Source organism: Ictalurus furcatus, chromosome 21 (assembly GCF_023375685.1).
Source record: "Ictalurus furcatus strain D&B chromosome 21, Billie_1.0, whole genome shotgun sequence".
Classification (NCBI taxonomy): Eukaryota; Metazoa; Chordata; class Actinopteri; order Siluriformes; family Ictaluridae; genus Ictalurus; species Ictalurus furcatus.
In genome coordinates, this window is record NC_071275.1 from 18,251,935 (window position 1) to 18,277,900 (window position 25,966).

The 25,966-nt window shown below is 42.3% G+C and overlaps 1 protein-coding gene across 2 annotated transcripts in view; it reads left to right on the forward strand.

Moving 5' to 3' along the window:
- The first annotated feature begins 5,636 nt into the window (after positions 1–5,636).
- slc25a26 (solute carrier family 25 member 26) overlaps positions 5,637–25,966 on the forward strand; it is a 52,815-nt gene continuing 32,485 nt past the window's right edge. For both annotated transcript variants that reach the window (XM_053652400.1, XM_053652401.1), the window contains exons 1-5: positions 5,637–5,811; positions 6,670–6,826; positions 6,969–7,078; positions 14,817–14,921; positions 15,153–15,200. In XM_053652400.1, coding sequence (XP_053508375.1) covers positions 5,779–5,811; positions 6,670–6,826; positions 6,969–7,078; positions 14,817–14,921; positions 15,153–15,200 — 453 coding nt within the window. In that variant the 5' untranslated portion in view covers positions 5,637–5,778. The remainder of the gene's footprint in view (positions 5,812–6,669; positions 6,827–6,968; positions 7,079–14,816; positions 14,922–15,152; positions 15,201–25,966) is intronic.

Genomic DNA, 25,966 nt, shown 5'->3' on the forward strand with positions numbered 1-25,966 from the left:
TCCCCAAGCAAAGACTTAGAAGAAGTCTGAACATCGGTTTTCTTCCTCTAGTTTCAGAGTTTTTTGAGATGGAGTTGGGCTGGAAATTGGGCTGAGACCTGGCAAGCCTGTTCATTCATCTTCAGTTACTGCGTTATCCTGGTGAATTTAGGAGCCCTCTGTGTAAGGTGGGGATACACCCAGGAATGGGACGCTAGTTTATCACACAGCAAAAGCCACATTAGTCATAGTTTTCATGGTGGATTTGTGGTTAGAACGTTTGCCTCGCACCTCCGGGGTTGGGGGTTTCCTCCGGGTACTCCGGTTTCCTCCGCCGGTCCAAAGACATGCGTCGTAGGCTGATCGGCGTTTCCAAATCGTCCGTAGTGTGTGAACGGGTGTGCGATTGTGCTCTGCGATGGGTTGGCACCTCATCCATGGTGTCCCTTGGATTTTGCCCTGAGTTCCCTGCGATAGACTTCATGCTCCCTTGCGATCCTGTGTAGGATAAGCGGTATGGAAGATGGATGGATGGATGGATGGATGGATAGTCTACCACACATACAATCAATTCTGATTGGACATAACAGCAGCTCTGACTGTAGTTTTGTGTGCTCACGACAATACTGCAATTATTGTTTCTATAGTAAAAACTTACACCAGGACTTGCAGTCAAACAAGCCCGGTTTTTTGTCTTGTTAATTCAAGTGAGAGAGGGAAAAAAAAAAGAGAAGCTAGTGAGTGAATGATTGATTTTACTTGCTATATCATAGCTGATACCAGGAACTAACTTGTTCTACACACAAACCCCAACATTAAATGGATAAACAATATGATTTCCTTGTTTCAGATTTGAAAAAACGGTCAGCGTTGGGAAATTCACATCACATCACATCACATCACATCACACCACACCATGCCGTCATTGTTTATTTTCCTATAACAGCACATCCCCAAAGTGTTTAAATCTTTTCCACGTGGTTTTACGTTTCGCACGGCGTTACGGAACGTCTCTGCGTCGTATTCGGTCATGATTTGACTTTGGAGTTGCCGTGAGTCGATTTTTATCTCTGTTTTCACGAAGCACTGGCAGTAAATTCACTTATATATCTTCACGGATTTGGTGGAGCGTTGGTATAAACATCTCCTTCGCTAAATATCCACCATATGTTACTCTGACACATGATACAAGATACTCTGTGCTTTAAAGAGCGTGAAGAAATTCATGACTGCACTGTGTATTAAACCGTACACCAAGCACCATCTGAGTACCAATAGTCACAGTGATGAGCCACACACACACACACACACACACACACTCATACAGTACGCTATAGTAATGTAATAAGGATAAAGAGCAGAGCTTATGCTGCAGAACCTTCCTGTGGTTGGTACACCAATACACACACACACACACACACACACACACATGCACACACTCCATCTTATGTCCACAATACTACAAACTAATATAGAAAATATGGTTTTATATCAACGGTTTTCCACACACAGTGGTTTTTTTTAATCATTTCCCATCCACAGCAATTATAAAACACCTCCAACTGAGCATGTGCAAGCCTCATGCACTTTACTTTTACACCATCTCTGTAGTTTTCTTCCACTTCCATCAGGAATTTTGATTTAGTGTGCACCATTTAAGATGGCTAATCGCCTCAGACCGCTGTCTTTGCCTTCTTCGTCCTGCTCTTACCCAAAACCATCACCATCAGTGGACTCACACCCCTCCCCTTTCCCACCGTCCTGCCCACCAGCAGCTAAACACAGACTCATGATACTCTACACACAGAAACCCAACAGTGTCCCGACTCACCTTATAAGATTTGTTTATACTGATTGAAAATGTCTGATAAGTCTATTTCCAGTCAACATGCGTCTCTATAAAGTATCGAGTGCATAAATGAACAAACTTTTCAGAAATTCGACATTTCTGAATGATAAATTCTTTATTCTAATATTTTTGAGATACTGGAGTTCTGATTTCCGTGAGCTGTAAGCCGTGATCATCGAGATCAAAGCATAAAAAAAAAGGCTTGAAATATTTCACTTCATGTATAATGAATCTAGAACATATGAAAGTTCAACTTATTTCAAATGAAATTACAGTGGGAAAAAACGAACTTTTCCACGATATTCTCATTTTTCGAGACACACCTGTAGTACCCCAGTGTGCGCGTGGTGTTGTTTCTTATTTTTTAGGGAGAAGCAGCTAGTTTTTATTTTTTAAGAAATGTCTCCACCTATTGGTAGCAGTGTGACATTGCAGACATTTCACTTCTCTTTTGTTCAGATTTCCTCAGTCCTTGTGTAATGTAATAACCAATTTTTTTACTTTGCTTACTTTTGTTTTGAATATAAAGACAGGCTACTTTGATTATCATGGGGGAGTATTGCATAATCATGGCAGATTGCTTCTGCACTTCTGCGTGACACATTCATTAATCTTCAGTGAATGCTTTCTCCAGGTCAGGGTCGCTTTGGTTTCAGTGGCTAATTTATTTCTATTTGTGGAACTGAGTTTATTGTAAAATATGATGGTGGCTGATTAGTCCATACTGAACGGCCTGGGCGAGAACTGGAATAGTAACAAACCCCAGAAAACATCAATAGTGTGTCCTTGATACAAATTTTATTTATTTATTTTATTTTGTATAGCGCTTTTTACAATAGACATTGTCTCAAAGCAGCTTTACAGAAATATCAACATGGTATACAGATATTAAAGGTGCAAATTTATCCCAACTGAGCAAGCCACTGAGTGGCGACGGTGGCAAGGAAAAACTCCCTAAGATGTTTTAAGAGGAAGAAACCTTGAGAGGAACCCGACTCAGAAGGGAACCCATCCTCATCTGGGTAACAACAGATAGTGTGAAAAAGTTCATTATGGATTTATATGAAGTCTGTATGGCCTTAGGAGCAGCCGTAGTCCCAGCAGTCTGGAATTAGAGAAGATTTGAGCTCCATCCAGAGGCAGAAAGGATCTGGATCTCTAGTATCTCCATAAATTCATGTGGGGCTCGGCGAAAATGGCCCTGGACTCGCTCCATAAACAATTCCAGTGGCCTTATCTCCGTTTTGTCCGTTCCACATGTAGTACAAGTATTATCTTGGAATCCATTGGTGTAACAAGTATGCAAGAAGTTTGCGGTCTTTGCCTGAAGGCTTGTGGGTGTTTCACTATTTTTCTACTGACCTTTATTGACATTTTGCTGTGTGCCTATACATGAGATGTCCGTAAATAGTCCTTCACAGATTATAACAATTATATAAACATGATTATATCAATGGCTTTCTTGGATGAAAACACTTGTTTTGTGTTGGAACATCCTTCAGATCAGTTGAACACCTTCAATTAAAGCAGTCCAACATACCAGAGATTTATTAATATTTTTACAGACATTTTCATGAAAAACCTTGCGTTGTTCCTGCGCTCAGATTACATCGTTCTCCTCATGTGGGTTTTGTCAGGGTTGTCTGGTTTCCTCCCACCTCACAAAACCACTCTGGTAGGTCAAATGGCTCCTGTAAAAGTGTGAAACTCTGGTGGTCCATCCATGTGGTGGTATTTTTTCCGCCAGGTGCCTGGGATAGGCCTATAGGGTTTGATCAGGATAAAGTAGTTACTGTTGATGAATGATCTTATGAAAAGGCAACTCTATGGCGAGCTAACTTCATATACAGTTTGCCTCTCTTAACACCAGAGGGCGACTCATTTCAATCAGCTGCTGGTGTAAATACCAAAAACAGGATTTGCACATTACAAATGAATAAATCATGCGACAATAATGTTTAATCGCAATATTGTCTTCACTTTCGCAGTTCAATTGAAATTATTTCTAGTAATAACTACCCAACAAAAAATGCAACGATAAAATGTGATATTCTCTACATACAACTCGTGGAAAGTGCTGGGGCTTTTTTTTTTTTTTCTTCCCACAGTGAAGTGAAATTAGACTGTTACACCTGCTACAACTGTTACATAATAGATGTGGTGTGGACAAAGTGGACATCAGATCACCATATGAGCCTGTAAATAGGCACGAGAGAGAGAGAGAGAGAGAGAGAGAGAGAGAGAGAGAGAGAGAGAGAGACAGATAGACTTACAGAGGCTGAAATTCATCACAGTCATGAATAAGGATGAGTGCAGATGAAGCAAGACTCTCCTGCTGTGATACAGTTATATTTAGGCAGCATGCAGGCTGAGGATCAATATGCCACAGGTAGATATTTTATCTTGCTGCTGAGATGACAGACGTTTCTGTCTCTGTTCCCCACCTGCGGGGAAAGAAGCACACATTTACACGAAGCAGTTTTCTCAGCAGTTTAAGGTTAAGGGTCTCAAAACGGGATCATTGGTAGTTCTGTGAGATTTTCTGTGGTTTTCTAGAAGATTCTTTGTTTGGTCAGACTAAAGGTGCTGATTCATTTTCTACAGCTGCAGCTCTGACAGTAGTTGTGGACATAATTCAAATATTATATATTATATTATATTAAATGGGTGACTTAGTGGTTAGCACGTTTGCCTCACACCTCCAGGGTTGTGGGTTCGATTCCCACCGTGGCCCTGTGTGTGTGGAGTTCGTGTGCATGTTCTCCCCGTGCTGCAGGGGTTTCCTCCGGGTACTCCGGTTTGTACTGTGTGTGTGATTGTGCCCTGTGATGGATTGGCACCCTGTCCAGGGTGTACCCTGCCTTGTGCCCCATGCTCCCTGGGATAGGCTCCAGGTTTCCCAGTGACCCTGAAGGAAGGATAAGCGGTATAGAAGATGGATGGATGGATTATATTATATGATTGCGCTTGTTCTAATACGTAATTGTTTTTATAGTAACAACTTATTCACAGGAACTTGTATGTTGGACGCTCCACACAATCTTTTTTTTTTTTTTTTAAATGCGTGTAAACATTGAAGACACAGGGAAGATTTTTGTAAGGAGTCTCCAGTGCCAGCGCTTTGTAAAAGACATAAAGCTGTAACTTGGGGAAGTCATCAGGACGGAGGACACTGCTTTATGCTTTCTGCGTTCTCAGTAACATGGCAAGCTTGAAAAAGAAAGAGAGGCAGGTGAGGAACTTGTTTCACAGACGTTAATATAAATGAACGCAAGTATGAACGTTACTATAAATGCACAAAAGGTATGATGTCATGTCATTCTTTAATTAAAAAAAAAGGTCATCGTTGACAAAATGCTGTGGTGTAAGAGGAATAAAACACTTCAGCATCTGCAGATAGGACAGAAAGAGGACACCAGTATCATGTATAATGTGTCATTCCAGTAATAAACAAACAAACAAACAAATATACACTTTTTTAAACGCCTAAAATATATATTAGGCTATATATCATTATAATTCTTCTTTGTAGCCAAATGACACATAACCACGGCTCCATTTCCTCATCACCATCCCAATATGTTTAGTAAATTGCAGATATTAAAGTTTTTATTATATATATATATATATATATATATATATATATATATATATATATATATATATATATATCTTCTTTTAACGATTTTAACATTGCAAGATTTTTTTTTCGAGAACTCTCTGTTCTACTGTATTTGCCTTAGTATTAGAATCGACAGATTCGAGGCAGGAGTTGTCTCGCGTGACGTCATCAAAACGCGACCGGCTCGAACATGGCTGCGTCCTTCATCAGCGTGTTTTGGTTGTAGCCCAAAACAATGTCGAAACATGTCAACATGAGCGGCGTGTTCAAGTTGTCGACACAGTGATTTTGTTCATGGTGAAAGGAGAAAACTGGAGCTTCACACAACATGGACAGACGAGAGTTTATAGCATCGCTTGTGGTAATAATGCTGTTTGAATCTGTTAGCACAGTCGCATACTTAATGACTTCATAGGGGTTAAAATCATGTCTTTATTCCATATATGTGCCAATTATCATTAGTGGATAATGATTCAATTACAGATCATACTGATTAAAATGAGCTAAGATAGTTTTGAGCTTTAAATAGTGTATATATATATATATATGTATGTATATTTAAACGTTCATACTTTCATTTTCTGCCTTGTTGATTTGGTTGCTTAGTGGCAACGTTAAAATAATGGCTCTTTTTTCCATTCATATCATTCATATTGTTTGTTTCTGAAACGTTTATCTGCATTAGTATGTTGTCCACTAAGTGATTACTATCAAGGATTTATTTGCTCCTTATCCATTCTTAATTAGAGGTGTATACAACATCTGAAGGGGCGTGTCCTGGTTTTTAGGGGTGGCAAAGGAGGGGCAAGATCACACTAAGGGGTGGCAAAACCTGATGAAAGCCTGCATAATGACAAGACCGTACCGTGTTGTTTAAAAATGTATAGAAATAACCATCAGCTTTGCTGAAACAATGCTGTTGTTGTTTTTTTCAAGTCTACATGTTTACTTTTTTCCTCAGGTCTTCCTCGAACGTTAGACCGCCTCCTGAATACTTTCCTTTTATTGACTCACTTTCGCAAAACCTGCATAAAGTAGTGCAGGTTTCATGTTAATTTGATGTACGTGTGCTGTATTCAAGTGACATGTAAATAAGGGTCTAGTGGGCGGAACCTTGATTCCACGCAGCTGAAGCTGATTCAGGACTCGTTTGCTGTTCAAGGCACATTTTCCTTCCAAAATCGGGTAACATCTGATTTGTTATTTTCCTGTCTCCCAGGCTGGAGGCTGTGCAGGCATGTGTGTCGACCTCACACTCTTCCCTCTGGACACCATTAAGACGCGTTTACAGAGTCAGCAGGGCTTCCACAAGGCCGGGGGATTCAGGGGCATCTACGCCGGCGTGCCCTCTGCTGCCGTGGGATCTTTTCCAAACGGTACACTCGTCACTCATCACTTTTAACTGCCACAAAACAAGAGTTCAGCTTGCTAACTGATGAACTTCACTTCCTGTTTTTTTTTTGTGTGTGCACTCGTGCAGGCAGTAAATAAATAAACTGTGTTTGTGTTTGGTCCTAGCTGCTGCGTTCTTCGTCACGTATGAAAGCATCAAGTCGCTGCTCTCTGGCTGTTTCTCGGCACGCATGGCTCCAGTCACACACATGCTCGCAGCGTCGCTCGGAGAAATCGTACGTTCTTTCTGTTCTATGCAGATTTCTGTTTTTCTCAGAAGTAGCAATGAGTTACTATATCATTTACCTCCGAGTCGTCAGGGAAAACACGTCATCAGATGATTGTTAAGCCTTTATGACAGCCGAGTCTAATATGACGCTGTCAGGCCGGGACCAGTCCGATAAAGGTTTTAATCCGGGTTGCTCAGTGCAGCTACTGACAAATTGTATTTATTCATTAGTCAGTAAAAAAGTTGACACATTAACTACGAGTGTAACGATATACTCCGTCAGGATTCATGTTACTGGCTTCACGGTTCGATTCGATCGGATTTAATTCTCGTTCGAACATTTTGAACAAAATTTGAATGAGGAAGAATTATGACAAAAAAAGAGTTCCTATTTATTTAAATAAATATTCCTTAATCATAAACACTGCAAAACAATGTGCATTTTTGTCTTCTCAAACTAAATAAATCCAAAATTGCTCTGAACGGAGGATTAATATCGTAAACGAAAGGCACTACATGTTCACCATAGCTTAAAAATAAATAAATAAATAAATAAATACACCCTGAAAAGGAGTAAGCGGTTGAAGATGTATGGATGGATGGATGGATAAATACATTTATAAATTCTCCCAAAAATTTGATTGAACCAGCAAAGTCTTAGACCAGGGGGAAAATGACCGATTGAATCAGTAGCAGCGCCCGAGGCGTTATTTTAACTGGGAATAGAGCTCCAAAGGTGGCTAAAATGCCAGACTTCCGTCGCCTCTTCAGCCTCGGGCGCTGTAGCTCGCACTGGCGTGGGGGTGGTGTCGCCTGAAAGCTACTGAAGAGCTCATTTGAACCGTTACAACGTGGTTCTGTAAACGTATAACCTATAATGCAGGTCAGTCATTTATGCTCCAGAACTATCGGTCAGCATGCTGTATATATTTTAACTGTATGGGTTGCACACATTGGGACCCCTGGTGTTCAAACAGTGCAATTGCATGAGATATGTAATTAATATAATGCTGATTCCCATGATGCACATTGTGAAATCATCGTCACAGCCTTAATATAATCCCAATTGAGTCCATTTCAGTTCCAGGTTGTATGTAACACTGTGAAATATGGAAAAGTTCAAGGAGGGTGAATACTTATGCATATAGGGTAAAACCAAGATTTGAATGTAACGTGTCCCATTATCTAAAATGTCTCTGACACGCCTGCATTATGGATTTAGTCAGGATTATAACGCTGCCCTCACATGCCGTAGCGCTCTCAGTAGCATGGCTATGAGGGAGCAGATGGAAGCTGGCGGTGGTTTTAATGCGAGTTGAGGACGAGGTCAACCCCCAGTTTAACCCTTCGCCAGCCTCACAGAGACTTACGCACTTCAAAGTGCGGATTTACGGCGCAGAGCCGAGCCTGTATCACTATGTGCTGGGAAGGAGATTCACCAAATCCTGTAATCTGAGGTGTTAGGGATTAAAGCCGCTGCACTCGGGTCATCCAGAGAGCAAGACGAACGCGTCTCACCGGGGAAATCGGGTCGTCTCTCACGCTTCGTAACGGAAAACGACCGTCATGGTGTTCGGTTTGTTCGTAGCGGTCATATGATGTGTCAGAGTTTCTGTTTATCACATTATTCACCGAATATTATCACGTTTCGCTCTTTCTCACCCGGACTGAACGTTGGCTGAACTCTTCGCTCTGGGATTTGTACGAACTTTCATGGGCTCAGAGCTACCGTGTTGATCAAAAGCAGACCGGGTTCTGCACTTAACAGGTTCAGAGAATGAACTCTTCGCCTCCGAGTCCTGAACTTACTTCAGAAGTCACACAAAACTTTATAACTTTATAAAATGTGTTTTTTTTTTTTTCCCGTAAGATTCAATTCTTGGCCTTTTTCTTTGTAGCTGCTGATTTGTGTGTCCGATTCATTTCTTTCGTTTGTTAAACATGAACTACTACTAAGTCCAGCTTCATGGATAAGCTAGTTAAAATAAAATAAAAAAAACTATAATAATGAAGTTTAATTATGTGGCATCTTTCAAACAGTTCAAACGCAGCGGTAATAGATTTATAGTCTGACGTAAAAAACCAGAGAAATAACGAAACTAAACGAAGTCGGAGTTTAAACTGTGATTCATTCGATAAATAATAAGAGCAGAGACAGAAAGAAGAAATGAACAATGGAAGTTATAGAAAAAAATATATATATAACAAAATGTGTGTAAAAATAGACTTAAAAAAAACAAACAAACAAAAAAGTCATTCATAGTAATAATTAATAATTAAAATGATTATTTTAATTATTTAATGTGAAATCCTTAACCTTTAATGTGAAATCATAAAGTATACAAATAAAGTGACAAATCAGGATTTTTTTTTTTTTTTTGCTAAAGAAAGAATGAAAAAAAAAAAAGTACAATAATCTTGTTGCATAAGTGTGCACATCCTTTTATAATTTGGGATGTGGCTGTGTCTTAGAATGGACCAATCACATTTAATCTCAGCTCTAGCAGGTGAGCGTTATTGCATCATACACCACAGAGCTGTTGAGTTCTCAATTCTGATTGGTCAGAAGGTGTTGTTTAGTTTTCTATAACAGCAGCTCTGTCGATACGTAAAGCTCTAAATTCAATTTAAATGCAATAATGTAAACGGAAGAAAAAGTATGACGTGTCACCAAAAAAAAACAAAAGTAACACTCGTTAGAGCAGTTGTGGAAAAATAAAACATGAACTTCATCGGCTCTTATGCTTCACGTATAAGGAATAAAACATTCCGCGTTACACCTGAAAAGACGTTTTCGACTCGTCAGGAGATCGAGGCCAATGAATATGCAAATCAGAGATGCCCCGCCCCCTTTCACTTTGTAAACCAGTGTTTGAATTTGCATACTGAAACCTGACTGGCTCTTCAATTCTATATAAAACACTTTAATAACGTTTTCACGGAAAATCCATTTTATAAACGTTTTTAAAAACATGTCATGATTGCTATACAGATGGAATCCTTCATTATTTATGTTCAAAATGTATTTATTTATTTTTTCCCCTGACCTTTAACAAGGATTTTGTGCAATTAATAATTGAAAAACATCATTCCTGTGTTAAGACTCTTGCAATGTGAGTGCCATATCGTCGTGTGTGTGTGTGTGTGTGTGTGTCCACCCTAGGCATTCTCTACAATAAAGAATGCCCTGGATGATGGGGTCTGTCAGGGATGGAGCAGGCCGTTATCTAGCTATTATATCAGATTTATCTTCATTCCCATTCGCTCGACGTTCCCTCCGAGAGCTCATTTGTCAAGCCGAAAGATTCCCAAGAGCGGAGGGGAAATATTCCGTGTGCCCATCTCACCTCGGAGGGCTCGCTGGCATCCACCCAACGTGCCACAGCGTATATGCCCCACCTCGACCCGGTCTAAAAGGTGGTGCGTGATTTATCACACGAGCATTCCTAAGAGCTCCAGGGCGCGTCCCGATTTCAGCCCGGGCCACCCAGCGCTCCATCATCCAGACCACAGGAGTCAAACTGTAGGCAGATGATCCTAATTTGAACTGGCAGATGGAAAATGTTATGTGTCTGCATAAGTAATGGCGCTATTACAGCCCAAGCGGAGGCTGTCGTGGTCAGATATTGCTTTTTTTTTTTTTCCCCCCACCGGCAGATGGATATTCGAAGGCAGCGCTGCTCGGCGCCCCCTTGGGGAGGGCTGCAGGTGAGGCAGAATTGATTTCCGCTTTTTTTTACTTTTTTTTTTATTTTTTATTTATAGCTTCACCTGCAGCAGCTCGTGTTTAAAGATGTCTGATGGAACTTGGCGCACGCTGAAGCGCGCGCTGGGTGGCACTGAGTCTTTCAGCTGTCTCTCGGAGAGCTTGGTGCGGTCAGGGAGACCGGGACCTGCGCTTCGGGCTGGGTTTATTCCTCACCTCTTACTGTCCATGCGCATTTTTATCTTTCAAGAGCTTGTCCTTTGGAAAAAGATCCAGTTTCCAAAACGTTTGAAGCTGACAGGAGAACGCAACAAGAAAGAGATGAAAAGAAAAAGAGTCAAATATGTGAAGAGCTAGTAAGACAGAAGAGAAGAAGAGGAGGGAAGGAGAGAGAGGAAGGAGGGCGGGAATAAAGAGAGGGAGAGGAAGGCAGGAAGGAGAGGAAGGACGGAAGGAGAGAGTGGGTGGAAGAAGAGAATAAGGAAGGAAGGATGAAAGGAGACAGGAAAGGAAGGAAGGAAGAAGGTGAGAGACAAATGAGGAGAAGAGAGAGCGAGAGAGAGGAAAGGAGGGAATGAGAGGAAGAGATAGGAAGGAAGGAGAGAAACAAGCAAAGGAAGGAAGGAGAGAGACAGAGGAGGAAAGATGGGATGGAGAGAGGAAGGAGGGAAAGAGAAAAGAAGGAAGGGTGGCATGTAAGAAACAAAGGAGGAAAGAAAGGAAAGAGAGAGAGGAAGGAAGGAAGCAGAGAAACAGGAAGGGAGGAAAGAGAGAGACAAAGAAGGGATGGAGAAAGGAAGGAGGGAGGGCAAGAGAGAAGAAGGAAGGGTGGAAGGAAGGAAATAGAAAACAAAGGAGGAAAGGAAGGAATGAGAGAGAGGAAGGAAGGAAGATGAGAGAGGAGGGAAGGAACAAGAGAAAGGATCAAAGGAAGGAATGAGAGACAGGAAGGAAGGAAGACGAGAGGAGGGAAGGAAGAAGAGAAATGAAGGAAGGTGAGAGAGGAGGGAAGGAAGGTGAGAGGAAGTAAGGAAGAAGAGAAACGAAGGGAGGAAAGAGAAAGGAAATACAGAAAGAAGCAGGACGAAGAGAAAGGAAGGATGACAAAGAAGAAAGGGGAAAAATGTCCTTTAAAAAATATTGATACTTAACCCAGTGTTCATGTTAATCAGACTGTTTCAGGACTTGACCTTGAACACAGTCACTGTTGTTATTTCCATGTGGTGTAAATCTTTGCGTCCTGTGCTCAGGTGAACCCTGAGGTAGTGTGTTTCAGTCACATCTGCTGGAACTTTGCTGCAGTAACTGTAAGCCACTCTTCACGAATTTCCTCCAGCAGCCTCTCCATCACCTCTCAGCTATGACACTCCTTTAATTCCTCCACCATCATTCAGCATCTTCCTTCCCTGTCACGCAGTTTCTCAGCCAGTCCCCGCTGTTAGGATTTGGCACATGCTAAAGTGTGCGGTCCCATCAGATAGCCGCCGTCTAATTAATGTTGCTGAACGTAAATAAGGATGAATAGCTGCGTGAATGAGAAGTTTATTGTATGCATGACAGCATAACACAGCCATTCTTTCTGATTTCATATAGATAATTGATCAGTGAACGTTTGATGAGTTTCAAAAAGTCTGGATTGTTTTTTTTTTCCATTAATGTCTGGAACGAGAAAGCCCTGCCAATCTGGCAACCCAGGTCCTCTCTTTTGCCACCCCGTTGCTTTGTGTAAATTATCCAGAAATAAACAATGTCCCTAATTCATCTGATCTATTATAATATCTCTCAGGAGTAGCTTTGAAATTGCCTCTCGCTGCCACCATTCAATTAAAGCGGGAATTGCTTGTCATATCCACTTCCCTCCATGTTTAGTGCCCTAATTTTTGATCCTTTGGAGAATTAAACGAGGAGACGTGATGTACGGCGGTTCATAAAATAATGACTGGATGGAAAAAAGGGAAGGGTGATGAGTTCAAAGAAACGCTGCTCGAAATGGAGGTGCAGTGGATGTGTTCGGCCAGTGAGGGGCACTCTCGCTACGCGGCCCCGGAGAAGTTTAGTTTCACCTCTTTGAGACCACGTACTCCGGTGATTTCAGCCATGAGTTTAGGTTTGATTAAAGACTGAAGTTCCCACTGTTTAAAGTCCTTGCTTTGTCCTCACTTTCACTCTGGATGGTATTATTTCTTAACGTATAATAAATCTGAAAGCAGCCTGTCTAATAAATACAGTGCTGCATTTTTTTTTTTTTTTAAAAAGAGTAGTAGACTAGGTGTTTTCTTGGTTCTGTTTTCATTTGCCGGAGCGTTGAAACAAGAAATGTTCTCGAAAATCTAGTTAGTTTGGAAAAATGCTTGTATCCTACATATCAATCAGTGTGTGTGCATGCTGTTTAATAAGGACTTGAAGAGAAAATGAAGTTTGCTTTCTGTCCCGTTATGTCCGTTATCTCAGGATCATATAAGCAGCCAAGATCCACTATTCCGGCTAACAGGAATTTAGGTTTTTCTAGAATGTTCTGTCCAGTGTTTCACCCATCCCAGGATGTTCTGAGCACATGTTATATATATAAATACATTCCTGCAACATTTGGGAACTTATCAGGAAACCATCATCACGTCACATATTTTCAGAAACTGTTTTTAGTAACGTTCCAATATGTTAAGATATGTTTCGATTATGTTCTCTGTTAGTACCCAGTGAAAGTTCTTTCAAATGATGCCCATATTAAAATTCTCAGCTTTCCATCCAGCAGTCCTCCAGTCCATCCAAAAATTCATCCACCAATCCTTCAATCCATCCAAAAATTCATCCTCAATCCATCCACCAATCCTCCAATCCATCCAAAAATTCATCCTCCAATCCATCCTCCAATCCATCCACCAGTCCATCCACCAGTCCATCCACCAGTCCATCCACCAGTCCATCCACCAGTCTGCTAATCCTCTAATCCATCCACCAGTCCACCAATCTTCCAATCCATCCTCCAATCCATCCTCCAATCCATCCTCCAGTCCATCCATCAATCCATCCGCCAGTCCACCAATCCTCCAATCCATCCTCCAATCCATCCTCCAGTCCATCCTCCAATCCATCCTCCAATCCATCCACCAGTCCATCCACCAGTCCATCCACCAGTCCGCTAATCCTCCAATCCATCCACCAGTCCACCAATCTTCCAATCCATCCTCCAATCCATCCTCCAATCCATCCTCCAGTCCATCCTCCAGTCCATCCTCCAGTCCATCCTCCAGTCCATCCATCAATCCATCCGCCAGTCCACCAATCCTCCAATCCATCCAAAAATCAATCCTCCAATCCATCCTCCAATCCATCCACCATTCCATCCTCCAATCCGTCCACCAGTCCATCCACCAGTCCTACACACTCCTCAATTGGTATAAGTTTTATATTTCGAATTACGCCGTCATGTTTAAATCATGCATTTATTTCAAGTACACAAATGAATTTGATACATTTTCTGAAACTGTTCTTTCGTATTATTGACTTCATATGAAACACAAACCAACTATTGTAAATTTAGATAGATACGACTAGGCATTCAATTAGGAGAAAAGTAATGGCGCCCTGTTAAAGAAGGACGAGTTAGGCCCCGTTCACACCTGGCATTACCACGCGTCCTGCGTGATCCAATCGCAAGTGGGCAGCACTAAGTACAGGTGTGAACTGGGTGAAATGTGTCTGTGATCTGATCACTCAACCACATTTGTAGTGTCTCGATGCATCCCGGACAGCAACGAAGGACCTCAGACTAATCGACTGTGCCATTACCCTTGCTGGAAAATGTCATCATTGGGAGACTGTTTGGAAATTGTGCTGAACGGTAGAGCTGTGTGCTGCTAGGCTAACGGATAAAGACGGCACTATAGCAGCAGACATGAACGCAGATACTTTTCATAGCTTTCGTAGCATGTTTGGTAATTTACAAGAGGTGATTGGTGGGAATTTTCTAGTTACGTTTCGTCTATGGAAAATTTGTTAGTGTGTATACATGGTGTGTTGACTTGTCTCTCACTTGCAGGTTGCGTGTCTGATCCGAGTCCCGACAGAAGTGGTGAAGCAGAGAACTCAGGCCTCTCCCTCTCTTCACACACACCATGTCCTGTTAGCCACTCTGCGTGAGGAGGTATATATATACACACACACATACGAACACAAACTCAGTCTCTCTCTTTAGATATACACACACACACACACACACACACACCATACACAAACTGTTGTATAGAGCTGTAGGTAAGTCCTGAGGAGGATGAAGAGATGTGTACACTCCATATATAGGCATATAGATGTTCTGTGTTCCTATTTTTGCCTTTTTCCTTTTATTGTTTTATTTATAAAATGTTCTTGTGTGCAGGGGGTCCGGGGACTCTACAGGGGATTTGGCAGTACAGTACTCAGAGAGGTAAGACTGTCCATCCTCCAAAATACACAAGTCTAATATGCACTTGTCACACATGTCCTGATTCTAAACCTGTTGACCTTTCATATTCTATATACTCTGCCGCTTTCCTTATATGGTCAGTGTTTCCTGTTCTGGTGTTTTCCTGTAGCTATGGTAGCTTATTAGACTAGTCTCTGTCTGAGGCTTCAAATATCACTCCAGTCCAGTGGTCCAATGGGAGGAGCAATTTTTTTATCACCAAAGTCGAATTTCTTATTTTTGCCCCTCATCTTGTGATACGGGGACCAAGAGGTGTAATTAGGTGATGGTGTGAGAGATGGATGTAATTGTGGATGAATTGGTGGACTGGTGAAAGGATTGGTGGTCTGGTGGACTGGTGAATGGATTGGAGGGTTGGTTGACCTGTGCATGGATTGGAGGGTTGGTTGACCGGTGCATGGATTGGAGGGTTGGTGGACTGGTGCATGGATTGGAGAGTTGGTGGACTGGTGGATGGATTGGAGGGTTGGTGGATTGGTGCATGGATTGGAGGGTTGGTTGACCTGTGCATGGATTGGAGGGTTGGTGGACTGGTGCATGGATTGGAGAGTTGGTGGACTGGTGGATGGATTGAAGGGTTGGTTGACTGGTGGATGGATTGGAGGGTTGGTGGACTGGTGCATGGATTGGAGGGTTGGTGGATTGGTGCATGGATTGGAGGGTTGGTTGACCTGTGCATGGATTGGAGGGTTGGTGGACTGGTGGATGGATTGGAGGGTTGGTGGACTGGTGGATGGATTGGAGGGTTGGTGGACTGGTGGATGGATTGGAGGGTTGGTGGACTGGTGCATGGATTGGAGGGTTGGTGGACTGGTGCATGGATTGGAGGGTTGGTGGACTGGTGCATGGATTGGAGGGTTGGTGGACTGGTGGATGGATTGGACGGTTGGTGGACTGGTGCATGGATTGGAGGGTTGGTGGACTGGTGCATGGATTGGAGGGTTGGTTGACTGGTGGATGGATTGGAGGATTGGTGGACTGGTGGATGGATTGATAAATGGATTGGAGGGTTGGTGGACTGGTGGATGGACTGGTGAATGGATTGGTGGACTGGTGGGTGGATTGGTAGATGGATTAGTGGATGGATCAGTGGAATGGTGCATGAATGGATCACAATTGGAATGGATGGATAGTTAGAAGTAGATTATTACTTTAAATAGCTGAGAATTTAAATATGGGCATCATTTGAAAGATCTTTCAGTGGGCAGCTAACAGAACATAATCGAAACATTCCTTAATGTATTTAAACGTTACTTAATACAGTTTATGTGTGATGTGATCAGGGTTTCCTGATAAGTTCCCAAATGTTGTAGGAGCATGTTTATATATAACATGTCCTCAGAACATCCTGGGCTGGTGAAAAACTGGACAGAACATTCTAGAAAAACCTAAATTCCTGTTAGCCGGAATAGAGGAGCTTGACTGCTTATATGAGCCTAAGATAACTGACATAATGGGACAGAAAACAGGCTTCATGAAACTCTTCAAGTCCCTATTATACAGCACACATACACATTGATTACTAGTTTCAACAGTTAAAAAGTTATTAACAGCCTTTTAGTGATTAGAAAGCACTAAATCAGAGTTTTGCATCTTGGAATATTGACTGAATATTGATTTCATTTGGGAGCTACCCACAGGATTTTACCCAAGTCTAAGCTCTGTTTTTTCTTCCACTCATCTTGTATTAGAAAGGTGTCTAATTAATTAGAAATTAGAAAAAGACAGGTCGAGAGGTGAAATTAAGCGGCGGCGTGAGGAAGCCTCCCTCTGATGTGGATCGCTCGTCCTCTTGCTTGTGCTCACTGGTGCTTTCTTTTGCTCTTTGATGAATCCTGGTGTGCGGTGTGAAAATGCTTTAATGAAGGCTGACGGAGAGAGACACTCTTTCATTCTCTTTCAGAAGCGAGCGAGAGAGAAAGAGAGATTGGACTTTGTTGTTCCTCCATGTCACAGGTTTCAGTAACGAGGATGAAAAGAGTACTTTTGGTCTACGTGAAGGTGACACTATTTTGCTTTTGTGAGTGTGTGTGTGTGTTGTGTGTGTACACTCCCACACCGCTGGGTGATCCTGTACCTATTTTCCGCCTCACTTAACCCACAATATTCCATCTGGACATGCCGTTTGGGGCAAGGGACGGCACGGCTGTGTGATTTCTCCGGAGCTTTCAGAATAAATGAATACATTTGGCTGGCAGCAGAACAATTTCCCAGCATGCCACGGACTCCGGCGAGACGCCGCTGGGATCGTCCTGATGATGGGCGGCGACGTGTGTCACAGAGCTCATTTGTTTCCTCGGCTTTCGTTATCAACGCCGGGGCTGCGGCCCTGTCAGGATAAGTTTGTTTAGTCGGAATGTCTTTAATTAGAGTTGCTTTCATTTTGTTAATTAATTGGAGGCTTCAATCTGCATCCATGAAGCAGCCCTGAACTGGGATAAGTCTGTAGGCAGGCGATATGCGTAGACTGAGATGACTCACGTGGACACAGTAAAGGACCACGTTTTATAGGATGAGCTATTTTAAGTAATGGTGGGCAGTTTGTTTGTTGTGTATGATCAGTAGAGATGAAGATGAACATCTTAAGGTCTCAAGATGGATTCATGGATGGATGGATGGATGAACCACAGCTGGGATGGATGGATGGATGGATGGATGGACTGCAGCTGGAATGCATAGATGGCTGGATGGACCATAACTAGGATAGATTCTTTGTTGGATAGATGGATGGATGGATGGATGTATTGCTGGACCGCAGCTGGGATGGATTGATAGATAGACCACTGGTGGGAGAAATGTACAGATATTTTGATGAATTGATAGACTGCATATGGGATTTATAGATGGATGGATGCACCACAGCTGGGATAGATGGATAGATAGACTACTGATAGGAGGAATGTATAGATATGTTGATTGAGTGATGGACCACGTCTGGGATTCATGAATGGATGTATGGATGGATGGATGGATGGTCCACAGCTAGGATGGATGGATGGATGGATGGATGATTTTGTGGATGCATTGAGCACAGCTGGGATGGATAGCTGACTGGATTGATGGATGAATAGCTGGACTACAGCTAAGATGGATGGATTGGTGGATGAATGGATGGATAGATGTACTAATGGATGGAATATAGCTGGGATGGATTGAGTTGGTTTGCTTAGCACAATGTTGACACTAGGATGAATAGGATAACTGGATGGATTGGGATAAAGTTGAGTCTGTCAGTTGCTGGACTACAGCTAGGGTGGATTGGTGGATGGATGGATGGATGGATGGATGGACTTCAGCTTGGATGGATGGATACCCAGTTTAACATCCGCTTAATGATCTAAGTGTTGACGCTTTTTGTAAAATGACTAGAAGGAAAAGAAACATGATTGACTGATGATGCTGAAGATTGCCTTCTTGCTTGGTGGAGATTTAGTGGTGCAGTATAAAAATCTCAGGAAGAGATTCAGTTCTGTATCGTGCCACTAGAGGGCAGAAGAAGATCAACACTGAGAGACGATAAGGCTCGGCTGAAAAGCCCTCTGGATCAATAGCATCTTTTAAAAAAAATAAAGCATTAATTAATCTAATGGTTCAACAAGGAGTTGATTTCTTGATTGGAATGCTAATTACAGATGAACCGCTGAACTTTGTTTTCTTTGCTGTTTTGAAAGTGAACCGCTTGAAGCTTCGGGTAAAGGAGAGAACTTTTCTTTAGATGTAATGAATCTGAGCGTTAGACAAAGGGAGAGGTGATATCGGATCAGGAAAGGTGGCGATGATTAATAAGAAGTCAGTCTGACCCGATCTCTCCTGTGTGAGTTAAGAAGGCTCTGCCCCGCAGCGCTTTGCTCGAACTGATGAGACATTTGGATAAGAAAAGGAGGGTGAGGGAACGAAGAGAGGAGAGGAGAGGAGCTGAGCTGGCAGCAGTAACACTTGAAGAATGTTGTTATGAAACACCTCAGCCTGGAGCGCTGATCCTGCCAGAAATGATCCTGAACCACTGTCCAAATCCTCACACACGCCTGCATGATCGCTTATGATTACATCGCTGGCTTACACAGCACTGCTTCTGACGTGACCGAGACATTATACGTTGGCTTATCTTCCTTTTTTTTTTTTTTTTCCTCTTTTTTTTTTTTAACACTACTGTATTGACGTCTCTAACTCATTTTAAAGGAGTAGTTTGCATTGAGCCGATTTCAGGGCCAGAAATATGTACAAGTAACAAAAGATCTAGCAAGACCTATTACACTGTGATTTACCTTAAATGATCACATGTTTCAAGTCTAAAGATAAAATAATCTATTTTAAAGGAGCAGTTTGTAAGGAAGGGTTAGAGCCGGGGTGGAGCCTATTTCAGGGCCTTAAAAATGTAAACAAAAAAATCTAATGAGACTCATAATACTATGATTTACCTTAAGTGATTATGAGATTAAGGCCTATAATCCATTTCTTTCCAGGAAAAGTGGAAGAGCTGATCAACTCTATTATAGCCATGCGTGAAGCCTATTTCAGGGCCTGAAAAATTAGCACGGTTCATTGCATGGCAATTTTCTAAGCTACCTTAAATGAGCATGTAATTAAGGTCTGTAGCCCATTTTAAAGGAGCAGTTTGTAAGAAAGTGCTAGAGCTGATCGATGCCGTTCAAGCTGGGCTGGAGCCTATTTCAGGGTCTGAAATATGTCAACAAAAATATCAAATGAGACTCATAACACTATGATTTACCTTAAATGATAAATGAGAATTAAGGACTATAACTCATTTTAAAGGAGCAGTTTGTAAGGAAAAGTAGAACTCTGTTATGATCATGGATGAAGCCTGTTTCAGGGCCTGAAATATGTAAACAAAAAGGATAAATGTTATGGTGTTACATGAGAATTTTCTTGGTACTTTAATTAAACACATAACTAAGGTCTGTAGTCCATTTGATCAGTGCTGGGGGTGGAGCCTATCACTAAGTAAGTATGTCCAACTTCTGACTAAGATAAAGACTGCAAAAAAACAAAGAAAACGCCACTCGGCTTTTACACTTGAAAGTGTCCTCCACCCCCTGAATGCAGCATATTGCGTGATGTCAAAAGTAAATAAAGTAAACAAACTTCTTGACTTTTAAAGAGAGATATTATCTTTCCCTGAGCACTGATCTTCATGAACTTTGAATCTCACCCCATATCACTAATGTTAGCTGACTAGCGTTTTAGGTGTCGGTGTTTCTTTCCACTCTGTAGCGCGAGGTCACGTTGACCTCCGCAATGACGCGTTCCCACTTCTGAATCAAGATGAACGCTGCATAATTGTTCCTGCTCTCTGGGTGGAAACGATGTCATTACTCTCTTTCCTGCTCATCAGAAAGACACTAAGCGGTCGTAGGCGTCTGTGAGGTCATGCATATTGCACCATGACTAGTGGGTGTGAATGGATAATGAACAAATTAGCGAGAAAATGAGGTAGAAAGAAAGCTCACTTTATAAAGGCAGTTTAAAATGCCAGCTCTTTGTCACACGAGCTCCTTCAAAGCTGTGGTTCACCATAGCAGGCATATTGCTGTAAAAATCAATCAAGTTGGCTGTGGTGAATAATGTTAATTTGTGTTTTTGGATTTGGGATCGAGGGGGTTCTTTAAATTAGTAATGTATGTCGGAGTGATGGGTTTCTTTGTGAATATGATGGTGCAGATTTATCACCTCTCACATGGAAACTGTTAGATGTACAGAGATGAGCTCCCATCCTCCGTGTCCTCTTCCCCACTCCACCCCACCCCCCCCGATGGCTAGTTGACCCTCAGGCCAGGTCACCCCGGTGGTTAAAGCCCAGCTGAGTGCAATTTGCCTGAATTGCCCCCATGTTTGTTCACCTGCAGGACGATATTTGCAGCCCACTGTGCCGTAAACAGGTGGAAGTGTGTGTGTGTGTGTTTGGGTAAAAGCAGACTCTTGATGAGCGTTTCATCTGCTTTGGGGTTGCATGGTTAAGTACTAACACCTGATGAACACAGTCAAGAAAAGGGTGCACAGCTCGTACAGACCAAATTGAAAACTTTACTGTAAAACTCAATTCAATTTTATTTGTACAGAGCTTTTTACAACGGACGCTGTCTCAAAGCAGCTTTACAGAAACATATAAACACAGGATAGAGATTTTAAGTGTGTGAATTTATCCCTATGGAGCGAGACGGTGGTGAGGGAAAAACTCCCTGAGATGATACGAGGGAGAAACCTCGAGAGGAACCAGACTCAGAAGGGAACCCGTCCTCGTCTGGGGAACGACGGATAGTGTGAAAGTAAAAGAAAGTTCATTCATTATGGTTTTTATATGAAGTCTGTTTTGTTGAACGAGTCCACTGTTCACTAAAGGACACCCGAGTGCAAAATTGAATGTGGTACTTGCAGTCCCAAGGCCCTAAAAGACAAGAGTAACGCACTATTTGACAAAGACATACTAGTTGCTCAGGCTAGCTGCTGCGGTTTTAACGTTGTGATTATATTCAAATACCGCAGCGTTTTGATTTTTTATTTTTTTGGTCTTATTAACTTCGAGAGAGAAAGAGGCTAGGCCGGTGACGGGACGACAGGGATGAGAGCGATAACGGGAACTAACTTGTTTTGCTGACTTTAACCGAGGATTCAGTAATACATTTCCAAAATTGGAAAAAATCGCCGCGGTACAAGACGAACGAAACACTTCGGGACGGGCCGTGATGGGAAACGAATCAACTTTGTTGTGGTAACAGTGCCTCTGCTTTGCATCACACCAGCCGGCCGTCGGTTGTTTTCCTTTAACAGCAGCAGCAAGGGTTTTATTTCTTATATATGATATGCTTTTGAGTAACGTGGCTGCTACAAGTCCTTCTTGTAGCAAGTGCAAAAATTACACTTGACATTTACGGCATTTGGCAGACGCACTTATCCAGAGCCACTTGCATTTATCTCTTTTATACGACTGAGGGTTAAGGGCCTTGCTCAAGGGCCCGACAGTGGAAGCTTGGCAGTGCTGGGGCTTGAACTCTTCACCTTCTGAACAGTAACCCAGAGCGTTTAACCACTGAACCACCCCTGCCCAATATTTACCAAAATGTATACATTTTTCTTCCTTATTTTCGGATTTAAGAAAACTAGAATTGTTTTGGTGATTTCATGAAAATCTCATGAATCTTCATGAAAAGCACCGAGTTGCACAATATCGTATTTTGTGCGTTTTTTTTTTTTCTTCTCACCCCGTATTTTTTGCCCTTGAGTCTCAGTGGATAGCCATGGATGGATTTGACACAAACTCTGTTAAGTATCAGTACGTTTACATGGACAACAATAATCCGATACGAACCCGATTAAGACGATACTCTGAATAAGAAACTAGCATGTAAACAGCGATGTTTGATGACCTTAATCCGACTAAGGTCATACTCGAAGTAAACACAAATGGAATTAAGACGTGTGGAGTACTCCTGTTTTAGTCGCATTATGGACGTGCGTTACAGACACGTACACACCTTAATCACACTATTAACGTCGTGTGAGAGTTTTCACCGCATTTTGTGACAGGACACGATCACACACGGCAGCGCTCAACCGTTTGACGGCAAACAAGAGAGCACGGCTGCGTCCCAAACCGCGTACTTGCCTACTAGATAGTAGGTGAAATACATGCATCTCAGCTACTATATAGACGGTAAGTACGCGGTTTGGGACGCAGCCCACGGCTTCAAGCAGTCGTCTATCAGCACGTACAGCATGAGAAATTATCTGCACTTGAAGCTTTCGTAAAATTAAAAATAAAAACACCCAAAACTGTATACGGTTCCATAGCGAAGACCAACTGTATGTCGATACGTGAAATCCTGGAGGGACGTCGGACGGCGTGACGTGGGGACGTAATGACGTGTGACGTTAATCTATCTATGTTCTATAACATGTAACACGGGAACATGAAAGGAGTCTTCTAAAAGCGACTCATGTACACACCTTAATCAGAATACCGTCTTATTCGGAATAAGGTCGATAATTAGATTACTGCTGTCCGTGTAAACGTAGTCACTGTTTATTTCCTGTTTGAGTTTCTGAGGCCGTTAATTTATCAAATTTATCCAGGCTGATTCCGAGACCAGGCTGATTTGCGTGGTGTGAAAATTGTTTTTTAGCACCTCGTAACTGTTCATTAACGACGGTTCACAGGTTTCGTTTCAGTTTAGTGTAAACACAACAGGGCGGTTCTGAATTATTGACGGACAGCAGGATTTCTTTTCTTTTCGATCCTGAGGCTTTTTATGGTTTAGTTTTTGTTTACGTTATTGCATTTCTTTCATTATAAATCCAGGTGTTTTCAGTTTTATATATACACTGTATATTTACTGCACGCAACCACACTGCTTTTCCAACACCAGTATGGTGCACATGTGTCTTTGCATGTGTGTGTGTGTGTGTGTGTGTGTGTGTGTGTGTTTTGTGTTTGCGATGACCCATGCTGTTCTCTGTTTATCTTTTCTACTCTAGCTGGCAGTACGGCACTCCCCATGTTTACTTTTGATCACGTGCGTTATACGAGTGAAAAATGTACATTACGTGTGGAGGCGTGACCGTGTCGCCCTTGTCCTCAGGGTCATGAGCGTGAAGACTGTTCCTAGCACGTAGATTGTAAACATAAAACAACGGCCATTGTATGAAGAAAGGACCGTCTGTTTAAAAATGTCTGATTTAAAAAAAAGTCATAAGGTGGCATCGGTCAGCTTCGACGAGTCTGTCTAAACACCTGACGGAATGAGACCTCCTCTGTAATGTACGCGCTGCTGTGTATAGCGTTTATACGTGTTCGGTTTTAACTTCCGTTAAGAATCTGAGGCTCTCCTTGACCCTCCGTCGGAGAATTTATTTAGACGAGTAATCGCATGTTTACTTGGGTGACCCGGTTATTCCGGTCGGTGCATCATTCCACCTGTAGTGAATGACGGTGTACTCGTAATCAGGGTTCTTCTTCTTCTTCACACGTTGGGGATTTGAATGCCTTTAAAGATATGACTTTAGAAATGCCTAATGACTTCCCGACTACGGTTTGGTTTCTGGAGGGTGTGACCCTTAGAATTGACCGAGTTGATGGATCCCCCAGCAGTTCCCCGCTGTCTTCTACGCTGACTTATGTAGTTTCTTCATACGTCGTTTTGATAACAGATGAGCGTGATTCTTTTAGCAGATTCCATCCATTACTGCGTCCAGACATCAGCACAGTCTCTAAATCTGCACCAGGTCTTCAGAGAGACACAATAACTTTACTGTAATTGCCAGCAAGGAAGAGAAATGGATGAAGGAGTGGGTGAAGGAGGAGGAAACCGTATGTGTGTGTGTGTGTGTGTGTGTGTGTAATTAATGGATAGGCAGGAATGTTTTTGTTTAAGTGCGTTTCTAAAAGGTTTGATTAGACAAAATGGTGTGTGTAGTGGGTGTGAATGATAGCCAGACAACCCCGAGCTTGGTATTTTGTTGGTGTTTGTGTGCATATGTAACTGATCACTAAAAAAACTAACAATGGAGTGAGCACCAAAGTTTTGCCAAAGTTTAAAGCAATCAAGATGTGTGTATGTGCGAGTGTGAGAATTCCAGGAGAGTGCGTTTGTGTATGTGTGTGTGTGTGTGTGTCTGTGCGAATTCCATGAGCACTTTGAGGGGTCGTTCACGTTGTACTCTCAGCCCTCTCAGAGGGACTAGCTTTGGCAGGTCTGCTGGTGTGTGTTCTGTCGACGATCAGAGCTCCGAGATCAGACTCTTCGCTGACCCAGACGTTACACACGAATCTACACAAGCACACACACACACACACACACACACGCGCTCTAAGACACACACTGGATTTATCCTGCTGACTGTATAAGGGCTATATCTAGCGACATACACTGCTCATTCCAGTGAACCAATCAACTCGCAGCTCCCTGTTGGTGTCTGCTTTCTCAAGTGAAAACAACTTTATTTTCCTATACAAGGAAATGACGCTTGGGTACCATTCTCTCAAGTCAGCATTGTTGCACTTGAGGTATTTCAGAGTCTGTATGCTGTCCCAGTTCTGATTTTATGCATTGACCCCATCAATCCTGGGGGGTCCCAATCCTGGCATTGTCACAGCCATCTAGGATCAGGTTCCAAGAAATCTTAATTAATTGGCCCCACTTCCTGGTTAGAAGGATGTCGTTCCTTTTCCCCCTGTCTTTCAGATCAGCAATTCGTCTTGCAGGGGAAACGCGTCGTCCCACACACTGGTGATGGGGAGAGCTAGTTAGAGACCAGGATATGATGATATGACAATGATTACATTTGGAGAAAATGGATTCAAATAGAAAAAAGATGGTCTCTTGGCGATATTTGGCCAATAATTGGACCAATCGAATCAGATGGGGGTTGTTTACAGCAGGAAGTAATATCACCAATGTAAGTCCATTAAACGCCAAGAGTGAAACATGTTAGACCTTGTTTTATTTTAAATCCGTAATTCATGGTACTTGCGGTGCCATCAAACCAAATGCCTTTTCTTGATCACATAATTTCACGTACAGCGCACACGTCGTTTGATGATGTGCGGTTCCTATTTTGGTGAAGGTCATAATCTCTGAATGGAAAATGACAGAAATTCCACCGGTCGTGGCAACGTACCTCCGCGGACGTTTGAATGAGTAATTACCTCTCAAATTTCCAACGGCGGTGTGTCATAAATGCTTGACTTTCTCACCCCTGCATATTGGAGGTAT